The sequence below is a fragment of the Lepidochelys kempii genome, chromosome 16, assembly GCF_965140265.1.
Source record: "Lepidochelys kempii isolate rLepKem1 chromosome 16, rLepKem1.hap2, whole genome shotgun sequence".
In the NCBI taxonomy this organism is placed as follows: Eukaryota; Metazoa; Chordata; order Testudines; family Cheloniidae; genus Lepidochelys; species Lepidochelys kempii.
Window position 1 is genome coordinate 4,463,794 of NC_133271.1, and position 15,395 is coordinate 4,479,188.

Consider the following 15,395-nt stretch of genomic DNA (forward strand, 5'->3'; position numbering starts at 1 on the left):
AACATATTAAGAGGGCCGGGCTGGAAGCATTTGGATATTAGGCTTCTGTTTAAAATTTTGCTGTGCTTGAAATCACATTGCAAAATAATTAGAGGTACAGTTGTCAAAAGCACCTAAGTGACTTAGTCACTCAGAGTCAAAGTGTCATTGAAAGTCAATGGGACTTAGGCCTGTTCTTCGCTACAGAGTTAGGTTGATATAAAGCAGCTTAGGTAAAATGCAACTCCCACCAATGTTAAGTCACCCACTAAATCCACTTAATATCTCTGCGCCCACTAGAGGTGTAGCGTTTTGGTCTATGTAGTTAGGGTGACGCAGTGTCCGTGTCAACACTGCACTACTTACATCACCTTTTGGCTGACAGCAGGAGCTTCCCCCTTCTTACCCCCCACCCCCAACGTGGGGCTGACTGCTGGAGCCCCCTCCTCCATGGGGTTCCAGCTGTCAGTGCCCCAGCGTGGTCTACACGGTTAATTTGGTGGAAGTGCTCCTGGTGAGGACGTGCATCGCCAACAGAAGGAGCATAGTGTGGACGTGAACCAATTACTTTAATTACTTAAGTCAACTTAATTTTGTATTGTAGACATGATCTTAGCCCTGGTCTACACTAGGACTTTAGGTCAAATTTAGCAGCGTTAAATTGATGTAGACCTGCACCCGTCCACACGATGAAGCCCTTTATTTTGACTTAAAGGGCTCTTAAAATCGATTTCCTTACTCCACCCCGACAAGTGGATTAGCGCTTAAATCGGCCTTGCCGGGTCGAATTTGGGGTACTGTGGACACAATTCGACGGTATTGGCCTCCGGGAGCTATCCCACAGTGCTCCATTGTGACTGCTCTGGACAGCACTCTCAACTCAGATGCACGATTGTTTGCCGTTGCTCTGATGCAGGGAGGGGCGACTGACGACACGGCTCACAGGGTTGGCTTACAGGGAGTTAAAATCAACAAAGAGGGTGGCTTTACATCAAGGAGTATTTCAGGCAGGACTTCACGGAGCGTTCCAATAAGAAATGGTTCACCTAAGTTATTGTTCTTATTGGAACAAGGAGGTTAGTCTGGCCTCTGATTGATACATGTCTAGATTTACCTTGCTGCACCTTCTCTGTGAGCGACTGCAGTGTGACCTAGAGGAATGAGTCCCCTAGACGGGGGGCGGGTGGGGGGGTTTGAAAATGAGTACAAAACAAATCTGGTCTATTTCTTGTTTTGATACACTCCATCTATCTTTTACATCTTTGGCTGGCAGCAGAGGGTGCAGAAGGACTGCATGCCATCCACATCTCATGGCTGCTCGGCAGAAGATGGTGCAGTAGGACTGCTAGCCATCCTCATCTCTTGCCTGCCTGGCAGAAGATGGTGCAGTAGAACTGGTTTCAGAGTAACAGCCATGTTAGTCTGTATTCGCAAAAAGAAAAGGAGTACTTATGGAACCTTAGAGACTAACCAATTTATTTGAGCATGAGCTTTCGTGAGCTACAGCTCACTTCATCAGATGCATACCATGGAAACTGCAGCAGACATTATATACACACAGAGATCATGAAACAATACCTCCTCCCACCCCACTGTCCTGCTGGTAATAGCTTATCTAAAGTGATCATCAAAAGAGGTGCTGTTGTCGTCATGAATAGGTCGTAATATGAACAAGAGGCTGCTCGGCAGCTCTCCAACACCACTTTCTACAAGCCATTACCCTATGATCCCACTGAGAGTTACCAAAAGCAACTACAGCATTTGCTCAAGAAACTTCCTGAAAAAGCACAAAATCAAATCCGCACAGACACACCCCTGGAACCCCGACCTGGGATATTCTGTCTACTACCCAAGATCCATAAACCTGGAAATCCTGGGCGCCCCATCATCTCAGGCATTGGCACCCTGACAGCAGGATTGTCTGGCTATGTCGACTCCCTCCTCAGGCCCTACGTTACCAGCACTCCCAGCTACCTTCGAGACACCACTGACTTCCTGAGGAAACTTCAATCCATCGGTGATCTTCCTGATAACACCATCCTGGCCACTATGGATGTAGAAGCCCTCTACACCAACATTCCACACAAAGATGGACTACAAGCCGTCAAGAACACTATCCCCGATAATGTCACGGCTAACCTGGTGGCTGAACTTTGTGACTTTGTCCTTACCCATAACTATTTTACATTTGGGGACAATGTATACCTTCAGATCAGCGGCACTGCTATGGGTACCTGCATGGCCCCACAGTATGCCAACATTTTTATGGCTGATTTAGAACAACGCTTCCTCAGCTCTCGTCCCCTAACGCCCCTACTCTACTTGCGCTATATTGATGACATCTTCATCATCTGGACCCATGGAAAAGAAGCCCTTGAGGAATTCCACCATGATTTCAACAACTTCCATCCCACCATCAACCTCAGCCTGGTCCAGTCCACACAAGAGATCCACTTCCTGGACACTACAGTGCTAATAAACAATGGTCACATAAACACCACCCTATACCGCAAACCTACTGACCGCTATTCCTACCTACATGCCTCCAGCTTACATCCAGGACACACCACACAATCCATCGTCTACAGCCAAGCTCTGCGATACAACCGCATTTGCTCCAATCCCTCAGACAGAGACAAATGCCTACAAGATCTCTGTCAAGCTTTCTTACAACTACAGTACCCACCTGCCGAAGTGAAGAAACAGATTGATAGAGCCAGAAAAGTTCCCAGAAGTCACCTACTACAGGACAGGCCTAACAAAGAAAATAACAGAACGCCACTAGCCGTCACCTTCAGCCCCCAACTAAAACCCCTCCAACGCATTATTAAGGATCTACAACCTATCCTGAAAGATGACCCAACACTCTCACAAATCTTGGGAGACAGGCCAGTCCTTGCCTACAGACAGCCCCGCAACCTGAAGCAAATACTCACCAACAACCACATACCACACAACAGAACCACTAACCCAGGAACTTATCCTTGCAACAAAGCCCGTTGCCAACTGTGCCCACATATCTATTCAGGGGACACCATCACAGGGCCTAATAACATCAGCCACACTATCAGAGGCTCGTTCACCTGCACATCCACCAATGTGATATATGCCATCATGTGCCAGCAATGCCCCTCTGCCATGTACATTGGCCAAACTGGACAGTCTCTATGTAAAAGAATAAATGGACACAAATCAGATGTCAAGAATTATAACATTCATAAACCAGTCGGAGAACACTTCAATCTCTCTGGTCACGCAATCACAGACATGAAGATCGCTATCTTAAAACAAAAAAACTTCAAATCCAGACTCCAGCGAGAAACTGCTGAATTGGAATTCATTTGCAAATTGGATACTATTAATTTAGGCTTAAATAGAGACTGGGAGTGGCTAAGTCATTATGCAAGGTAGCCTATTTCCCCTTGTTTTTTCCTACCCCCCCCCCCCCCGCCCCAGACGTTCTGGTTAAACTTGGATTTAAACTTGAAGAGTGGTCAGTTTGGATGAGCTATTGCCAGCAGGAGAGTGAGTTTGTGTGTGTGTGTGTGTCCCCGGGAAAAAGGGGGGAGGGTGAGAAAGCCTGGATTTGTGCTGGAAATGGCCCACCTTGATTACCATGCACATTGTAGGGAGAGTGTTCACTTTGGATAAGCTATTACCAGCAGGAGAGTGAGTTGGTGTGTGGTTTTTGGAGGGGGGTGAGGGGGTGAGAGAACCTGGATTTGTGCAGGAAATGGCCCACCTTGATTATCATACACAGTGTGAAGAGAGTTGTCACTTTGGATGGGCTATTACGAGCAGGAGAGTGAGTTTGTGTGTGTGTGTGGGGGGGCGGAGGGTGAGAAAACCTGGATTTGTGCTGGAAATGGCCCAACTTGATGATCATGTTAGATAAGCTATTACCAGCAGGACAGTGGGGTGGGAGGAGGTATTGTTTCATGATCTGTGTGTGTATATAATGTCTGCTGCAGTTTCCTTGGTATGCATCCGATGAAGTGAGCTGTAGCTCACGAAAGCTCATGCTCAAATAAATTGGTTAGTCTCTAAGGTGCCACAAGTACTCCTTTTCTTTGTGCAGTAGGACTGCTAGCAATCTGTATCACCTGCCTGCTCACCATAAGATGGTTCAATAGGACTGACTGCAGGACTAAAGAGAATGACCTGATCAAGTCACTCCAAATTTAGTCCCTGCACCCATGTCTGCCCAAGCAGACATGTTCTTTGACCATGGGATGGTGTTCCATGAAGGAGGAGTGCTGGGCAGAGACGGGCTCTATCTTACGAAGAGAGGGAAGAGCATCTTTGCCAGTAGGCTGGCTAACCTAGTGAGGAGGGCTTTAAACTAGGTTCACCGGGGAAAGGAGACCAAAGCCCTGAGGTAAGTGGGAAAGCGGGATACCGGGAGGAAGCACAGGCAGGAATGTCTGTGAGGGGAGGGCTCCTGCCTCATACTGGGAATGCAGGGCGATCAACAGGTTATCTCAAGTGCTTATATACGAATGCACAAAGCCTTGGAAACAAGCAGGGAGAACTGGAGGTCCTGGTGATGTCAAGGAACTATGACGTGATTGGAATAACAGAGACTTGGTGGGATAACTCACATGACTGGAGTACTGTCATGGATGGTTATCAACTGTTCAGGAAGGACAGGCAGGGCAGAAAAGGTGGGAGAGTAGCACTGTATGTAAGGGAGCAGTATGACTGCTCAGAGCTCCGGTACGAAACTGTAGAAAAACCTGAGTGTCTCTGGATTAAGTTTAGAAGTGTGTGCAACAACAGTGATGTGGTGGTGGGAGTCTGCTATAGACCACCGGACCAGGGGGATGAGGTAGATGAGGCTTTCTTCCAGCAGCTCACGGAAGCTACTAGATCGCATGCCCTGATTCTCATGGGTGACTTTAATTTTCCTGATATCTGCTGGGAGAGCAATACAGCAGTGCATAGACAATCCAGGAAGTTTTTGGAAAGCGTAGGGGACAATTTCCTGGCGCAAGTGCTAGAGGAGCCAACTAGGGGGGCGCTTTTCTTGACCTGCTGCTCACAAACCGGGTAGAATTAGTGGGGGAAGCAAAAGTGGATGGGAATCTGGGAGGCAGTGACCATGAGTTGGTTGAGTTCAGGATCCCGACGCAGGGAAGAAAGGTAAGCAGCAGGATACGGACCCTGGACTTCAGGAAAGTAGACTTCGACTCCCTCAGGGAACGGACGGCCAGGATCCCCTGGGGGACTAACATGAAGGGGAAAGGAGTCCAGGAGAGCTGGGTGTATTTCAAGGAATCCCTGTTGAGGTTACAGGGACAAACCATCCCGATGAGTTGAAAAAATAGTAAATATGGCAGGCGACCAACTTGGCTTAATGGTGAAATCCTAGCGGATCTTAAACATAAAAAAGAAGCTTACAAGAAGTGGAAGGTTGGACATATGACCAGGGAAGAGTATAAAAATATTACTCTGGCATGTAGGAATGATATCAGGAGGGCCAAATCGCACCTGGAGCTGCAGCTAGCAAGAGATGTCAAGAGTAACAAGAAGGGTTTCTTCAGGTATGTTGGCAACAAGAAGAAAGCCAAGGAAAGTGTGGGCCCCTTAATGAATGAGGGAGGCAACCTAGTGACAGAGGATGTGGAAAAAGCTAATGTACTCAATGCTTTTTTTGCCTCTGTCTTCACTAACAAGGTCAGCTCCCAGACTGCTGCTCTGGGCATCACAAAATGGGGAAGAGATGGCCAGCCCTCTGTGGAGATAGAGGTGGTTAGGGACTATTTAGAAAAGCTGGACGTGCACAAGTCGATGGGGCCGGACGAGTTGCATCCGAGAGTGCTGAAGGAATTGGCGGCTGTGATTGCAGAGCCATTGGCCATTATCTTTGAAAACTCGTGGCGAACGGGGGAAGTCCCGGATGACTGGAAAAAGGCTAATGTAGTGCCAATCTTTAAAAAAGAGAAGAAGGAGGATCCTGGGAACTACAGGCCAGTCAGCCTCACCTCAGTCCCTGGAAAAATCATGGAGCAGGTCCTCAAAGAATCAATCCTGAAGCACTTGCATGAGAGGAAAGTGATCAGGAACAGCCAGCATGGATTCACCAAGGGAAGGTCATGCCTGACTAATCTAATCGCCTTTTATGATGAGATTACTGGTTCTGTGGATGAAGGGAAAGCAGTGGATGTATTGTTTCTTGACTTTAGCAAAGCTTTTGACACGGTCTCCCCCAGTATTCTTGTCAGCAAGTTAAGGAAGTATGGGCTGGATGAATGCACTATAAGGTGGGTAGAAAGCTGGCTAGATTGTCGGGCTCAACGGGTAGTGATCAATGGCTCCATGTCTAGTTGGCAGCCGGTGTCAAGTGGAGTGCCCCAGGGGTCGGTCCTGGGGCCGGTTTTGTTCAATATCTTCATAAATGATCTGGAGGATGGTGTGGATTGCACTCTCAGCAGATTTGCGGATGATACTAAACTGGGAGGAGTGGTAGATACGCTGGAGGGGAGGGATAGGATACAGAAGGACCTAGACAAATTGGAGGGTTGGGCCAAAAGAAATCTGATGAGGTTCAATAAGGATAAGTGCAGGGTCCTGCACTTAGGACGGAAGAATCCAATGCACCGCTACAGACTAGGGGCCGAATGGCTAGGCAGCAGTTCTGCAGAAAAGGACCTAGGGGTGACAGTGGATGAGAAGCTGGATATGAGTCAGCAGTGTGCCCTTGTTGCCAAGAAGGCCAATGGCATTTTGGGATGTATAAGTAGGGGCATAGCGAGCAGATCGAGGGACGTGATCGTTCCCCTCTATTCGACATTGGTGAGGCCTCATCTGGAGTACTGTGTCCAGTTTTGGGCCCCACACTACAAGAAGGATGTGGATAAATTGGAGAGAGTCCAGCGAAGGGCAACAAAAATGATTAGGGGTCTAGAACACATGAGTTATGAGGAGAGGCTGAGGGAGCTGGGATTGTTTAGCCTGCAGAAGAGAAGAATGAGGGGGGATTTGATAGCTGCTTTCAACTACCTGACAGGGGGTTCCAAAGAGGATGGCTCTAGACTGTTCTCAATGGTAGCAGATGACAGAACGAGGAGTAATGGTCTCAAGTTGCAGTGGGGGAGGTTTAGATTGGATATTAGGAAAAACTTTTTCACTAGGAGGGTGGTGAAACACTGGAATGCGTTACTTAGGGAGGTGGTAGAATCTCCTTCCTTAGAGGTTTTTAACGTCAGGCTTGACAAAGCCCTGGCTGGGATGATTTAACTGGGAATTGATCCTGCTTCGAGCAGGGGGTTGGACTAGATGACCTTCTGGGGTCCCTTCCAACCCTGATATTCTATGATTCTATGATTCAAGCGCTCCTGATCGACTTCATAGAGGCAACCAGGAGCACCTTGGACATGACGATGACGGCTACCAGTCCTATTGCACCGTCTGCTGCCACAAGGCAATGGGTTGCTGCTGCGGTGTAGCAATGCAGTACCGCGTCTGCCAGCACCCAGGAGACATAGGGTGATGGTTACCTGAGTGGGCTCCATGCTTGCTGTGGTATGGCGTCTGCACAGGTAACTCAGGATGGAACGGGGGCCTGACAATATGTACCCAGAACCATCTGCGACAATGTTTTAGCTCCATCAGGTATTTGGATCTCAACCCAGAATTCCAATGGGCAGCGGAGACTGCGGGAACTGTAGGATAGGTACCCACAGTGCAACACTCCGGAAGTCGACTCTAGCCTTGGTACTGTGGAAGCACTCCACCGAGTTAATGAACTTACAGCATTTTCTGTGGGGACGCACACACTTGAATATATAAAACCATCTTCTAAAACACCGACTTCTATAAATTCAACCTAATTTCATAGTGTAGACATACCCTGAGTCTCTGAAGTCCCAAAGTCTCTCCTGAAAATGGGACTTAAGCTCCTAAGTCACTCCAGGTGCATTTGAGAATTTTACCCTGGGTATATTTCTGAACTACGTCCATGAAAAGGAGTTTCCTGGATCATAACTGTAGTAGCATTCAGTTTGACAATCTTTAAAAGAGTTGTTGTGATATCACAGTTATGTGATCACATCAGTGCAGGCTTCCATTCTGATATTTTTACTCTCCTGGACACAGTTACCAGATCCTGTCCAGCCCCACAAACACTATGGTTACTCAAGCACACTTCTAACATTTTTCAAAAGTTGTCTGACATTTTAGAGAGTCTCAATTCCAAACCAGCTCTCTTTTAGAAGTACAGATTTTCCATGAGTAGTGGTGCAAAGGCTAGCTGTGAACTGACTGGTGATCTGCCAACAGCTGTGATTGTAAACCAGTTGTGTGTTAGGAGGTCGGTTGAGTAGAATTGGATGTGTGTTAGCAGGTGCCGTGGTGACTGTAGTGCTACAGATACTGCAGCACGCCAGAGACGTTACACTCTGGGCTAGTGGAGTCTACTGTCTGGCACCAGACAAAGCACATCACAACAGAGATGAGTGAATGCTGCATTCCCAGGTGCATTGTTCCACCTGCAAAGAGGAGACGGCTCACTCTCCTCCAGCCTGTGGAGGGGGGAAAGAACCACCTCACTGAGATTTCTAAGTCTTGCCTACATTTTCAAAAATGGAGGCCAGAATTCACCGATGGTTCAGCTCAGCTGGTGGCAGTGATGCTGGAATCTGTAGTGTGCAAGACGACTCAGGTATATTTCCCACCATGCCATCTAACTTGTAATCTGTGTTAAAAATGACTGAGCTCTGTCTTCACTACAGGATCTACTGTTGCTACGCATAGTGGAGTATCCCTGGTGGAAAATTACAAGTCCCAATTCTGTCAATATAGAGGCAGCCCTAGATGTGCTGAAAAGTTCTAGACTCTTGTAGCCTCCTTTAGGCCAATTGTACTGTCCTGACCATTCAGGAGGTCCTTTGCTTCCCAGCGCCCTGCCCCTGGGCTCCCTGTCCCTGATGCCCCTTTTCTCTTCTTAAAAACAAGGATGCTCTGCTACTTGCTCTCCACTCCTCTCCTGGGGAAAGTATAGCAGCTCCAGCTCCTCATGATGCTCATTTCTCAGGAGGAGCAGGGATGGTTTGTTCCTTGGCATTCCCCTTTCTACCAGAGAAGAAACCAGTTGGTCCCTGGTTGAACTTGGCCAGAATTGCTCCTGGACCTGAGGGAGTGAGTTGGCTAAGTCGTGTTGTCATACGCTTTCATTGTGGTTTAGAATAAAGGTGGTTGGAAATTAACTGAGAATTTCTTCACTGTTAGTATTAGAATTCTTCCCACGGGCTTTGTATTAACTACGTTATTTGCTGTGGGAGGCTCTTACAATGCATGTTTTGACTGCTCAGAGGAATCATAGAATCATAGAATATCAGGGTTGGAAGGGACCTCAGGAGGTCATCTAGTCCAACCCCCTGCTCAAAGCAGGACCAATTCCCAATTAAATCATCCCAGCCAGGGCTTTGTCAAGCCTGACCTTAAAAACTTCTAAGGAAGGAGATTCTACCACCTCCCTAAGTAACGCATTCCAGTGTTTCACCACCCTCCTAGTGAAAAAGTTTTTCCTAATATCCAATCTAAACCTCCCCCACTGCAACTTGAGACCATTACTCCTTGTCCTGTCCTCTTCTACCATTGAGAATAGTCTAGAACCATCCTCTCTGGAACCACCTCTCAGGTAGTTGAAAGAAGCTATCAAATCCCCCCTCTTTCTTCTCTTCTGCAGACTAAACAATCCCAGTTCCCTCAGCCTCTCCTCAGAAGTCATGTGTTCCAGACCCCTAATCATTTTTGTTGCCCTTCGCTGGACTCTCTCCAATTTATCCACATCCTTCTTGTAGTGTGGGGCCCAAAACTGGACACAGTACTCCAGATGAGGCCTCACCAATGTCGAATAGAGGGGGATGATCACGTCCCTCGATCTGCTCGCTATGCCCCTACTTATACATCCCAAAATGCCATTGGCCTTCTTGGCAACAAGGGCACACTGCTGACTCATATCCAGCTTCTCGTCCACTGTAACCCGTAGGTCCTTTTCCGCAGAACTGCTGCCTAGGTATTCGGTCCCTAGTCTGTAGCTGTGCATTGGGTTCTTCCGTCCCAAGTGCAGGATTTATCCTTATTGAACCTCATCAGATTTCTTTTGGCCCAATCCCCCAATTTGTCTAGTAGGGATCTCAAAGAGCTCAAGTCTCAGGTTGGGAATAGCAGCAGCTCTGATTTATATTGGCATCTCAAAAGACTGAGGGCCAAGTCTTTTTTTAAAGAACACGGTGCCTTTTTATGAGAAAATGCTTGGCATATTTTAAAACTCCAAGGAAATCTCAGACCAGTTCCTATCTTAGATCCAGAATTGATGTTCTTATGTTTCCATGACAGCAGCATGGTGACTCATCCTATGATGGTAAGCAGCCTGCTTCTCTCACGCAGGGGATTGGAAAAACAATTTTTCCACAGCTATTCCAGGGGTATAAGGTTTGATTTAACTAGTAAGGCAAATCATGTGTCCTGGTGGTCGGAGCTGCAGACTGGGAATCTAGACTCCTGGGTTCTGTTCTTGGTTCTGCCACTAAGTTTGGATAAATCACTTAACTTTCCTATAGCTCTCCTTACCGTTATGTAAAGTGGGGGGGAATAATAAATGGGTGGCAGGTATTGTTTGCTAACCTCCTTGAGCTCCTCAGGTGAAAGGTGCATTAGAAGTGCAAAATATGGTTAAATAGTAACTCCATAACTGTTATAGTAAATTCATATTTTGTAGGTGCAAATTGATACTCCAGTATGTATAGGTTTCAGAGTGGTAGCCGTGTTAGTCTGTATCAGCAAAAACAACGAGGAGTCCTTGTGGCACCTTAGAGACTAACAAATTTATTTGGGCATAAGCTTTCGTGGGGTAAAACCAACTTCATCACATGCATGGAGTGGAAAATACAGTAGGAAGAAATATATATACACAGTACATGAAAAGATGGGAGTTTCCTTACCAAGTGGGGGGTCAGTTCTAAGGAGACAATTCAGTTGATGGTAAGGGGTAAGTTACCAAAGTGGATCTCCTTAGGTCACTGCTAGTATGAGTAGGGCCCTACCAAATTCACAGTCCATTTTGGTCAATTTCACAGTTGCAGGATTTTAAAAAATCATAAATTTCATGATATCAGCTATTTAAATCTGAAATTTCACAGTGTTGTAACTGTTGGGGTCGTGACCCAAAGCGGGTTTGTGGTGGGGTTGCAGGGTTATTGTAGGGGGTTGTGATATTGCCACCCTTACTTTTGCACTGCTGCTGGCAGCGGCGCTGCTTTTGGAACTGGGTGCCCACCTACTAGCCACCACTCTCCGGCCGCCCAGCTCTGAAGGCGGGAGAGAAGTAAGGGTGCTCATACCATGAACTCCCTACAATAACTTCTGACCCTCCCTGCAACCCCCTTTTGGGATGGGACCCCACTTTGAGAAATGCTGGTCTCCCCTGTGAAATCTGTGTAGTATAGGGTAAAAGTATACAAAAGACCAGATTTCATGGTCCATGATGCATTTTTCACTGCCATGAATTTGATAGGGCCCTGTAGCAGACCACGGACTCACCGGCATGGCACCTCCTGCTGGTTGTTTTGGAAATTAGCTCAACTCCAGCTCCGGAGTGCCCTCTGCTGGCCTGTGTCTTGCCTGCCTCAGGCCCCGTGTCCCTCCCAGACCCCAGTGCCCCTTTACCTCAGGGTTCTGCCCCAGCAGTACCCCCAGATTCTGGGTCTCCCCTCCCAGGGGAACCCCCACCCCTTTATCCCCACCTTGCCTCAGTGGCTGCTGCCAGTCATCATCTAGCCCCCTTTCACTGGGGCAGACTGCAGTCTGTAATGGCCACTCATCATTGGCAAGGGGGTTGAACCTGCTGCCTTTGCCTATCCCTGGGCTGCCCCTCTGCAGCCCCAGTACCTTTTGTAGGCCTTCAGCCTGGGGGTTTACCAGGCTGGAGATCCCCAGCTCCCTTTGCCCTTCCCCAACACTGCTCTGCTCTGCAACCTTGCTCCCAGACAGCTAGCCCTTCCCACTCCAGGGCTAGAGTGAGACTCCTTCAACTCCTGGCCCCACAGCCCTTTTATCCAGGCCAGCTGTGGCCTGATAAAGCCAGCCACACCTGGGGCCAACTATCTCGCCAGACCTCCCTCAACTGCTCTTAATGCTTTTCCCAGCCGCAGCCCGCTCCAGGGCTGCTTTTAACCCCTGCCTACTGGAGTGGGGCAACTGCCCTACTGGAGGCCCTAAGTATGATTGACACAGCATCTTGAGGAAGCTTTCAAGCAGTGTGATTGTCTGGGCTTAGTGGGGGAGTGGCTGAGTACAAGGTCAAAAAACATCTTTCGATTGGCTGGAATTTTCCTGGAAATCTCGTCTACCCTGTCTTGGCATGCACACTTCTAAATATCTGTCCTGTACCTGAATGTTGTTTTGATATTCTGTAATATTCAATTGACCGTATGGGGCCCATACTTCACACTGTGGCTGTGGAATACTCTCCCAGTGGGGGAGGTGGGAATCCCATCACTTGGGACATTGAAAACTAGATTGAATAAAATGTTAGAAGATGTACACTAGGGAACAAACCTACACTGGCAGAGAGGTGGGAAAAGATGATTTAATGGGTCTCTTCCATCTCTGACTTCTGACTGTAATATATGCTTATATTTCCATTATATTCTATATGGACTGTTTGCCTTGACTGTCCCTAATACTGGAGATAGAAGGTATATGGTTCTGTGCAAACTTATTGTTTGAATACATTGGCCCTGTCTGAAGTTCAGCCATTACTTTCAGTTCTGACATTAGTAATTGATATTGTGTTGGAGACACCCCGAATTTTTCTCCAAATGCTCTTTAAAGCTCACATTTGTTAAAATTATGGGATTCCATGAACTATGCAGGCTTAATCAATGGTATTGGCTGCCTGGGACAAAACTGCTTTAGACAGGATGTATAAAACAATACTAATTATCAAGCTGCGATGTCTTACAAGGTTTTCCACTTTAAGGTTAAATCTTGAAGTTCTTACACTTGGGAGAAATTTATGTTTTATTGTTTCAAGTTATTGATTTTTACAACATGGAGGAAGGAGAGAGGGAAGGTGTATTCACAGATGTCATTAGTGTTGTCATGCTAGTGACGGAGGGGCTGTGTAACTGCCAGTCACACACCAACACGCAGACAGAAAATCACGCTCCGCTTGCCACTTAGGTCCTTCTTGTCTGGCAAACAGTAATACATTTATCCTGTTGATGAATCAAGTCAAAATGGGGGGCAGTTTTCTCTTTAACATCTTCATGTGGGTCAAAACTACTTTTATTTACCAGGAAATGGCTTTTATATAAAAAACCCAAGTGTTTGTATTTTACTACGTATTAGCAGTTGTAGTTTACTAGAATTTTACTAAGGCAGTTACTGCCTTTATTTTACTTAGTGATAAATTGGTAAGTGTCAAAACCAACCAAAGTATTTTCCATTTCAGCCACTCCTTAGTGTTACAACTGTTAGCTTTCTATTATTGCTCTTGTTAGGAACTACTGATTACTTCTTGTAAAGATTAATTTATCACTTTTGAAATTAGATTAAGGGCCAGATATAATTAGTATAATATATTGTATATATATATAATACAATATTAGTATAAATCCCAAGTAACTCCGTTGAGATCAAAATCTGTTCCTTGGAATGAACCATGCCTGTTTTTTGTGCTCCAGATCAGTTTAATTAAGGTAATTCAGCTTGCCAAGACGTATACAGGACTTTGAATATGTGTGTGTTCCACCTCTTCACCCATAACTCCTTGTTGTATATGAGGAATCTGGTCTGAGTATGGACCAGAATAGTTGTACAGTATACAAATGAAATGGTATTCAGTAACTACCACATGACCCTTCCTTTCTTAAATATTCACAGTATATGCACATTGGAGAGAGAGTGAAAATGTGACATGGAGTCTTTCCAGAAAAGTTTTTTTAAAAGCAGAATAGATTGTAAATGACCTATTTTTTTAAGTTTTAAAGGTTAGTGTAAAATAAAAATGACAGATAACTTTATACAAGAAAAATGAGCTGTCCCTATATCACAGAGTGGAAGTAATTGCTTCCCATGGAGAAGCTGTGCTTTGTAAAACCCTTAGCAATTCTTAACAATGTTCTATTTAAGCCCTTCTCTTAAATTTTTCCATTATCTGTTAGGATGTTTTATTTTAATGCATTCAGTCTGAAATGTTCATTTCTTTCCCCCTGCCAGGTTGTGACCAGACTGATCCATTTGCTGGGTGAGACGATTCTTGGCAGCCTTCAGCAGGGGGGTAAGAAACACTTCCTGGGCTATTTGCTTTATTTGCAGTGCTCAGAAAAGATGTCTAAGGGCCAGATTCAGATCTCAGTTACACTGATACATTTTCCAAGTAATTCTACTGAATTCAGTGGAATACTGCTGGATTTACACCAGTAAATTTGAGAACAGAGAATTCCTGTCAGAGATAAGAATTTGCCCCTGATTATTCCACTTTAGCCAGGAGTAACAATTTCAAGGGAGTAACAATTTCATAAGTACAGAATGAGTGTGCATTGGTAAGATAAATGGGATGGGGGAATGAAATCAAATGTAATTGATACCACTGAGTCCCAAAGGTACTGATATACATGCACAGTGAAATCTGCTTCAAATATTTGTTGAGAGAGAGGGTTTTCAGGGACAGGGAGCAATACTGAATTCAGTAACCTTGCACAGAATCACATCACACCAAATGGAATCTGCATGCAGGATGACCTAATGAATCTGTAGGTTTCAAAGTAGCAGCCGTGTTCGTCCTCATCCGCAAAAAGAACAGGAGTACTTGTGGCACATTAGAGACTAACAAATTTATAAGAGCATAAGCTTTCGTGGCTACAGCTCAGTTTATTGGATGCATAGAATGGAACATGTAGTAAGAAGATATATATACACACACACATACAGAGAAGGTGGAAGTTGCCATACAAACTGTAAGAGGCTAATTAATTAAGATGAGCTATTACCAGCAGGAGAAAAAAAACTTTTGTAGTGTTAATCAAGATGGCCAATTTAGACAGTTGACAAGAAGGTGTGAGGATACTTAACATAGGGAAATAGATTCAATATGTGTAATGACCCAGCCCCTCCCAGTCTCCATTCAAAGCCAAGTTAACGGTATCTAGTTTGCATATTAATTCAAGCTCAGCAGTTTCTCGTTGGAGTCTGTTTTTGAAGCTTTTCTGTTGCAAAATTGCCACCCTTAAATCTTTTACTGAGTGGCCAGAGCGGTTGAAGTGTTCTCCTACTGGTTTTTGAATGTTATGATTCCTGATGTCAGATTTGTGTCCATTTATTGTTTTGCGTAGAGACTGTCCAGTCTGGCCAGTGTACGTGGCAGAGGGGCATTGCTGGCACATGATGGCATATATCACATTGGTAGA

General features: G+C 45.8%; 1 protein-coding gene across 12 annotated transcripts in view; it reads left to right on the forward strand.

Moving 5' to 3' along the window:
* The window catches only part of PNPLA7 (patatin like domain 7, lysophospholipase), a 439,100-nt gene that overhangs the window by 231,736 nt on the left and 191,969 nt on the right, over nucleotides 1–15,395 (forward strand). For all 12 annotated transcript variants that reach the window (XR_012155226.1, XR_012155225.1, XM_073314045.1 and 9 more), the window contains one exon: nucleotides 14,206–14,266. Coding sequence is in view for 10 of the 12 variants with exons in the window: in XM_073314045.1 (XP_073170146.1) it covers nucleotides 14,206–14,266 (61 nt within the window). In the remaining 2 variants the exon portion in view is untranslated. The remainder of the gene's footprint in view (nucleotides 1–14,205; nucleotides 14,267–15,395) is intronic.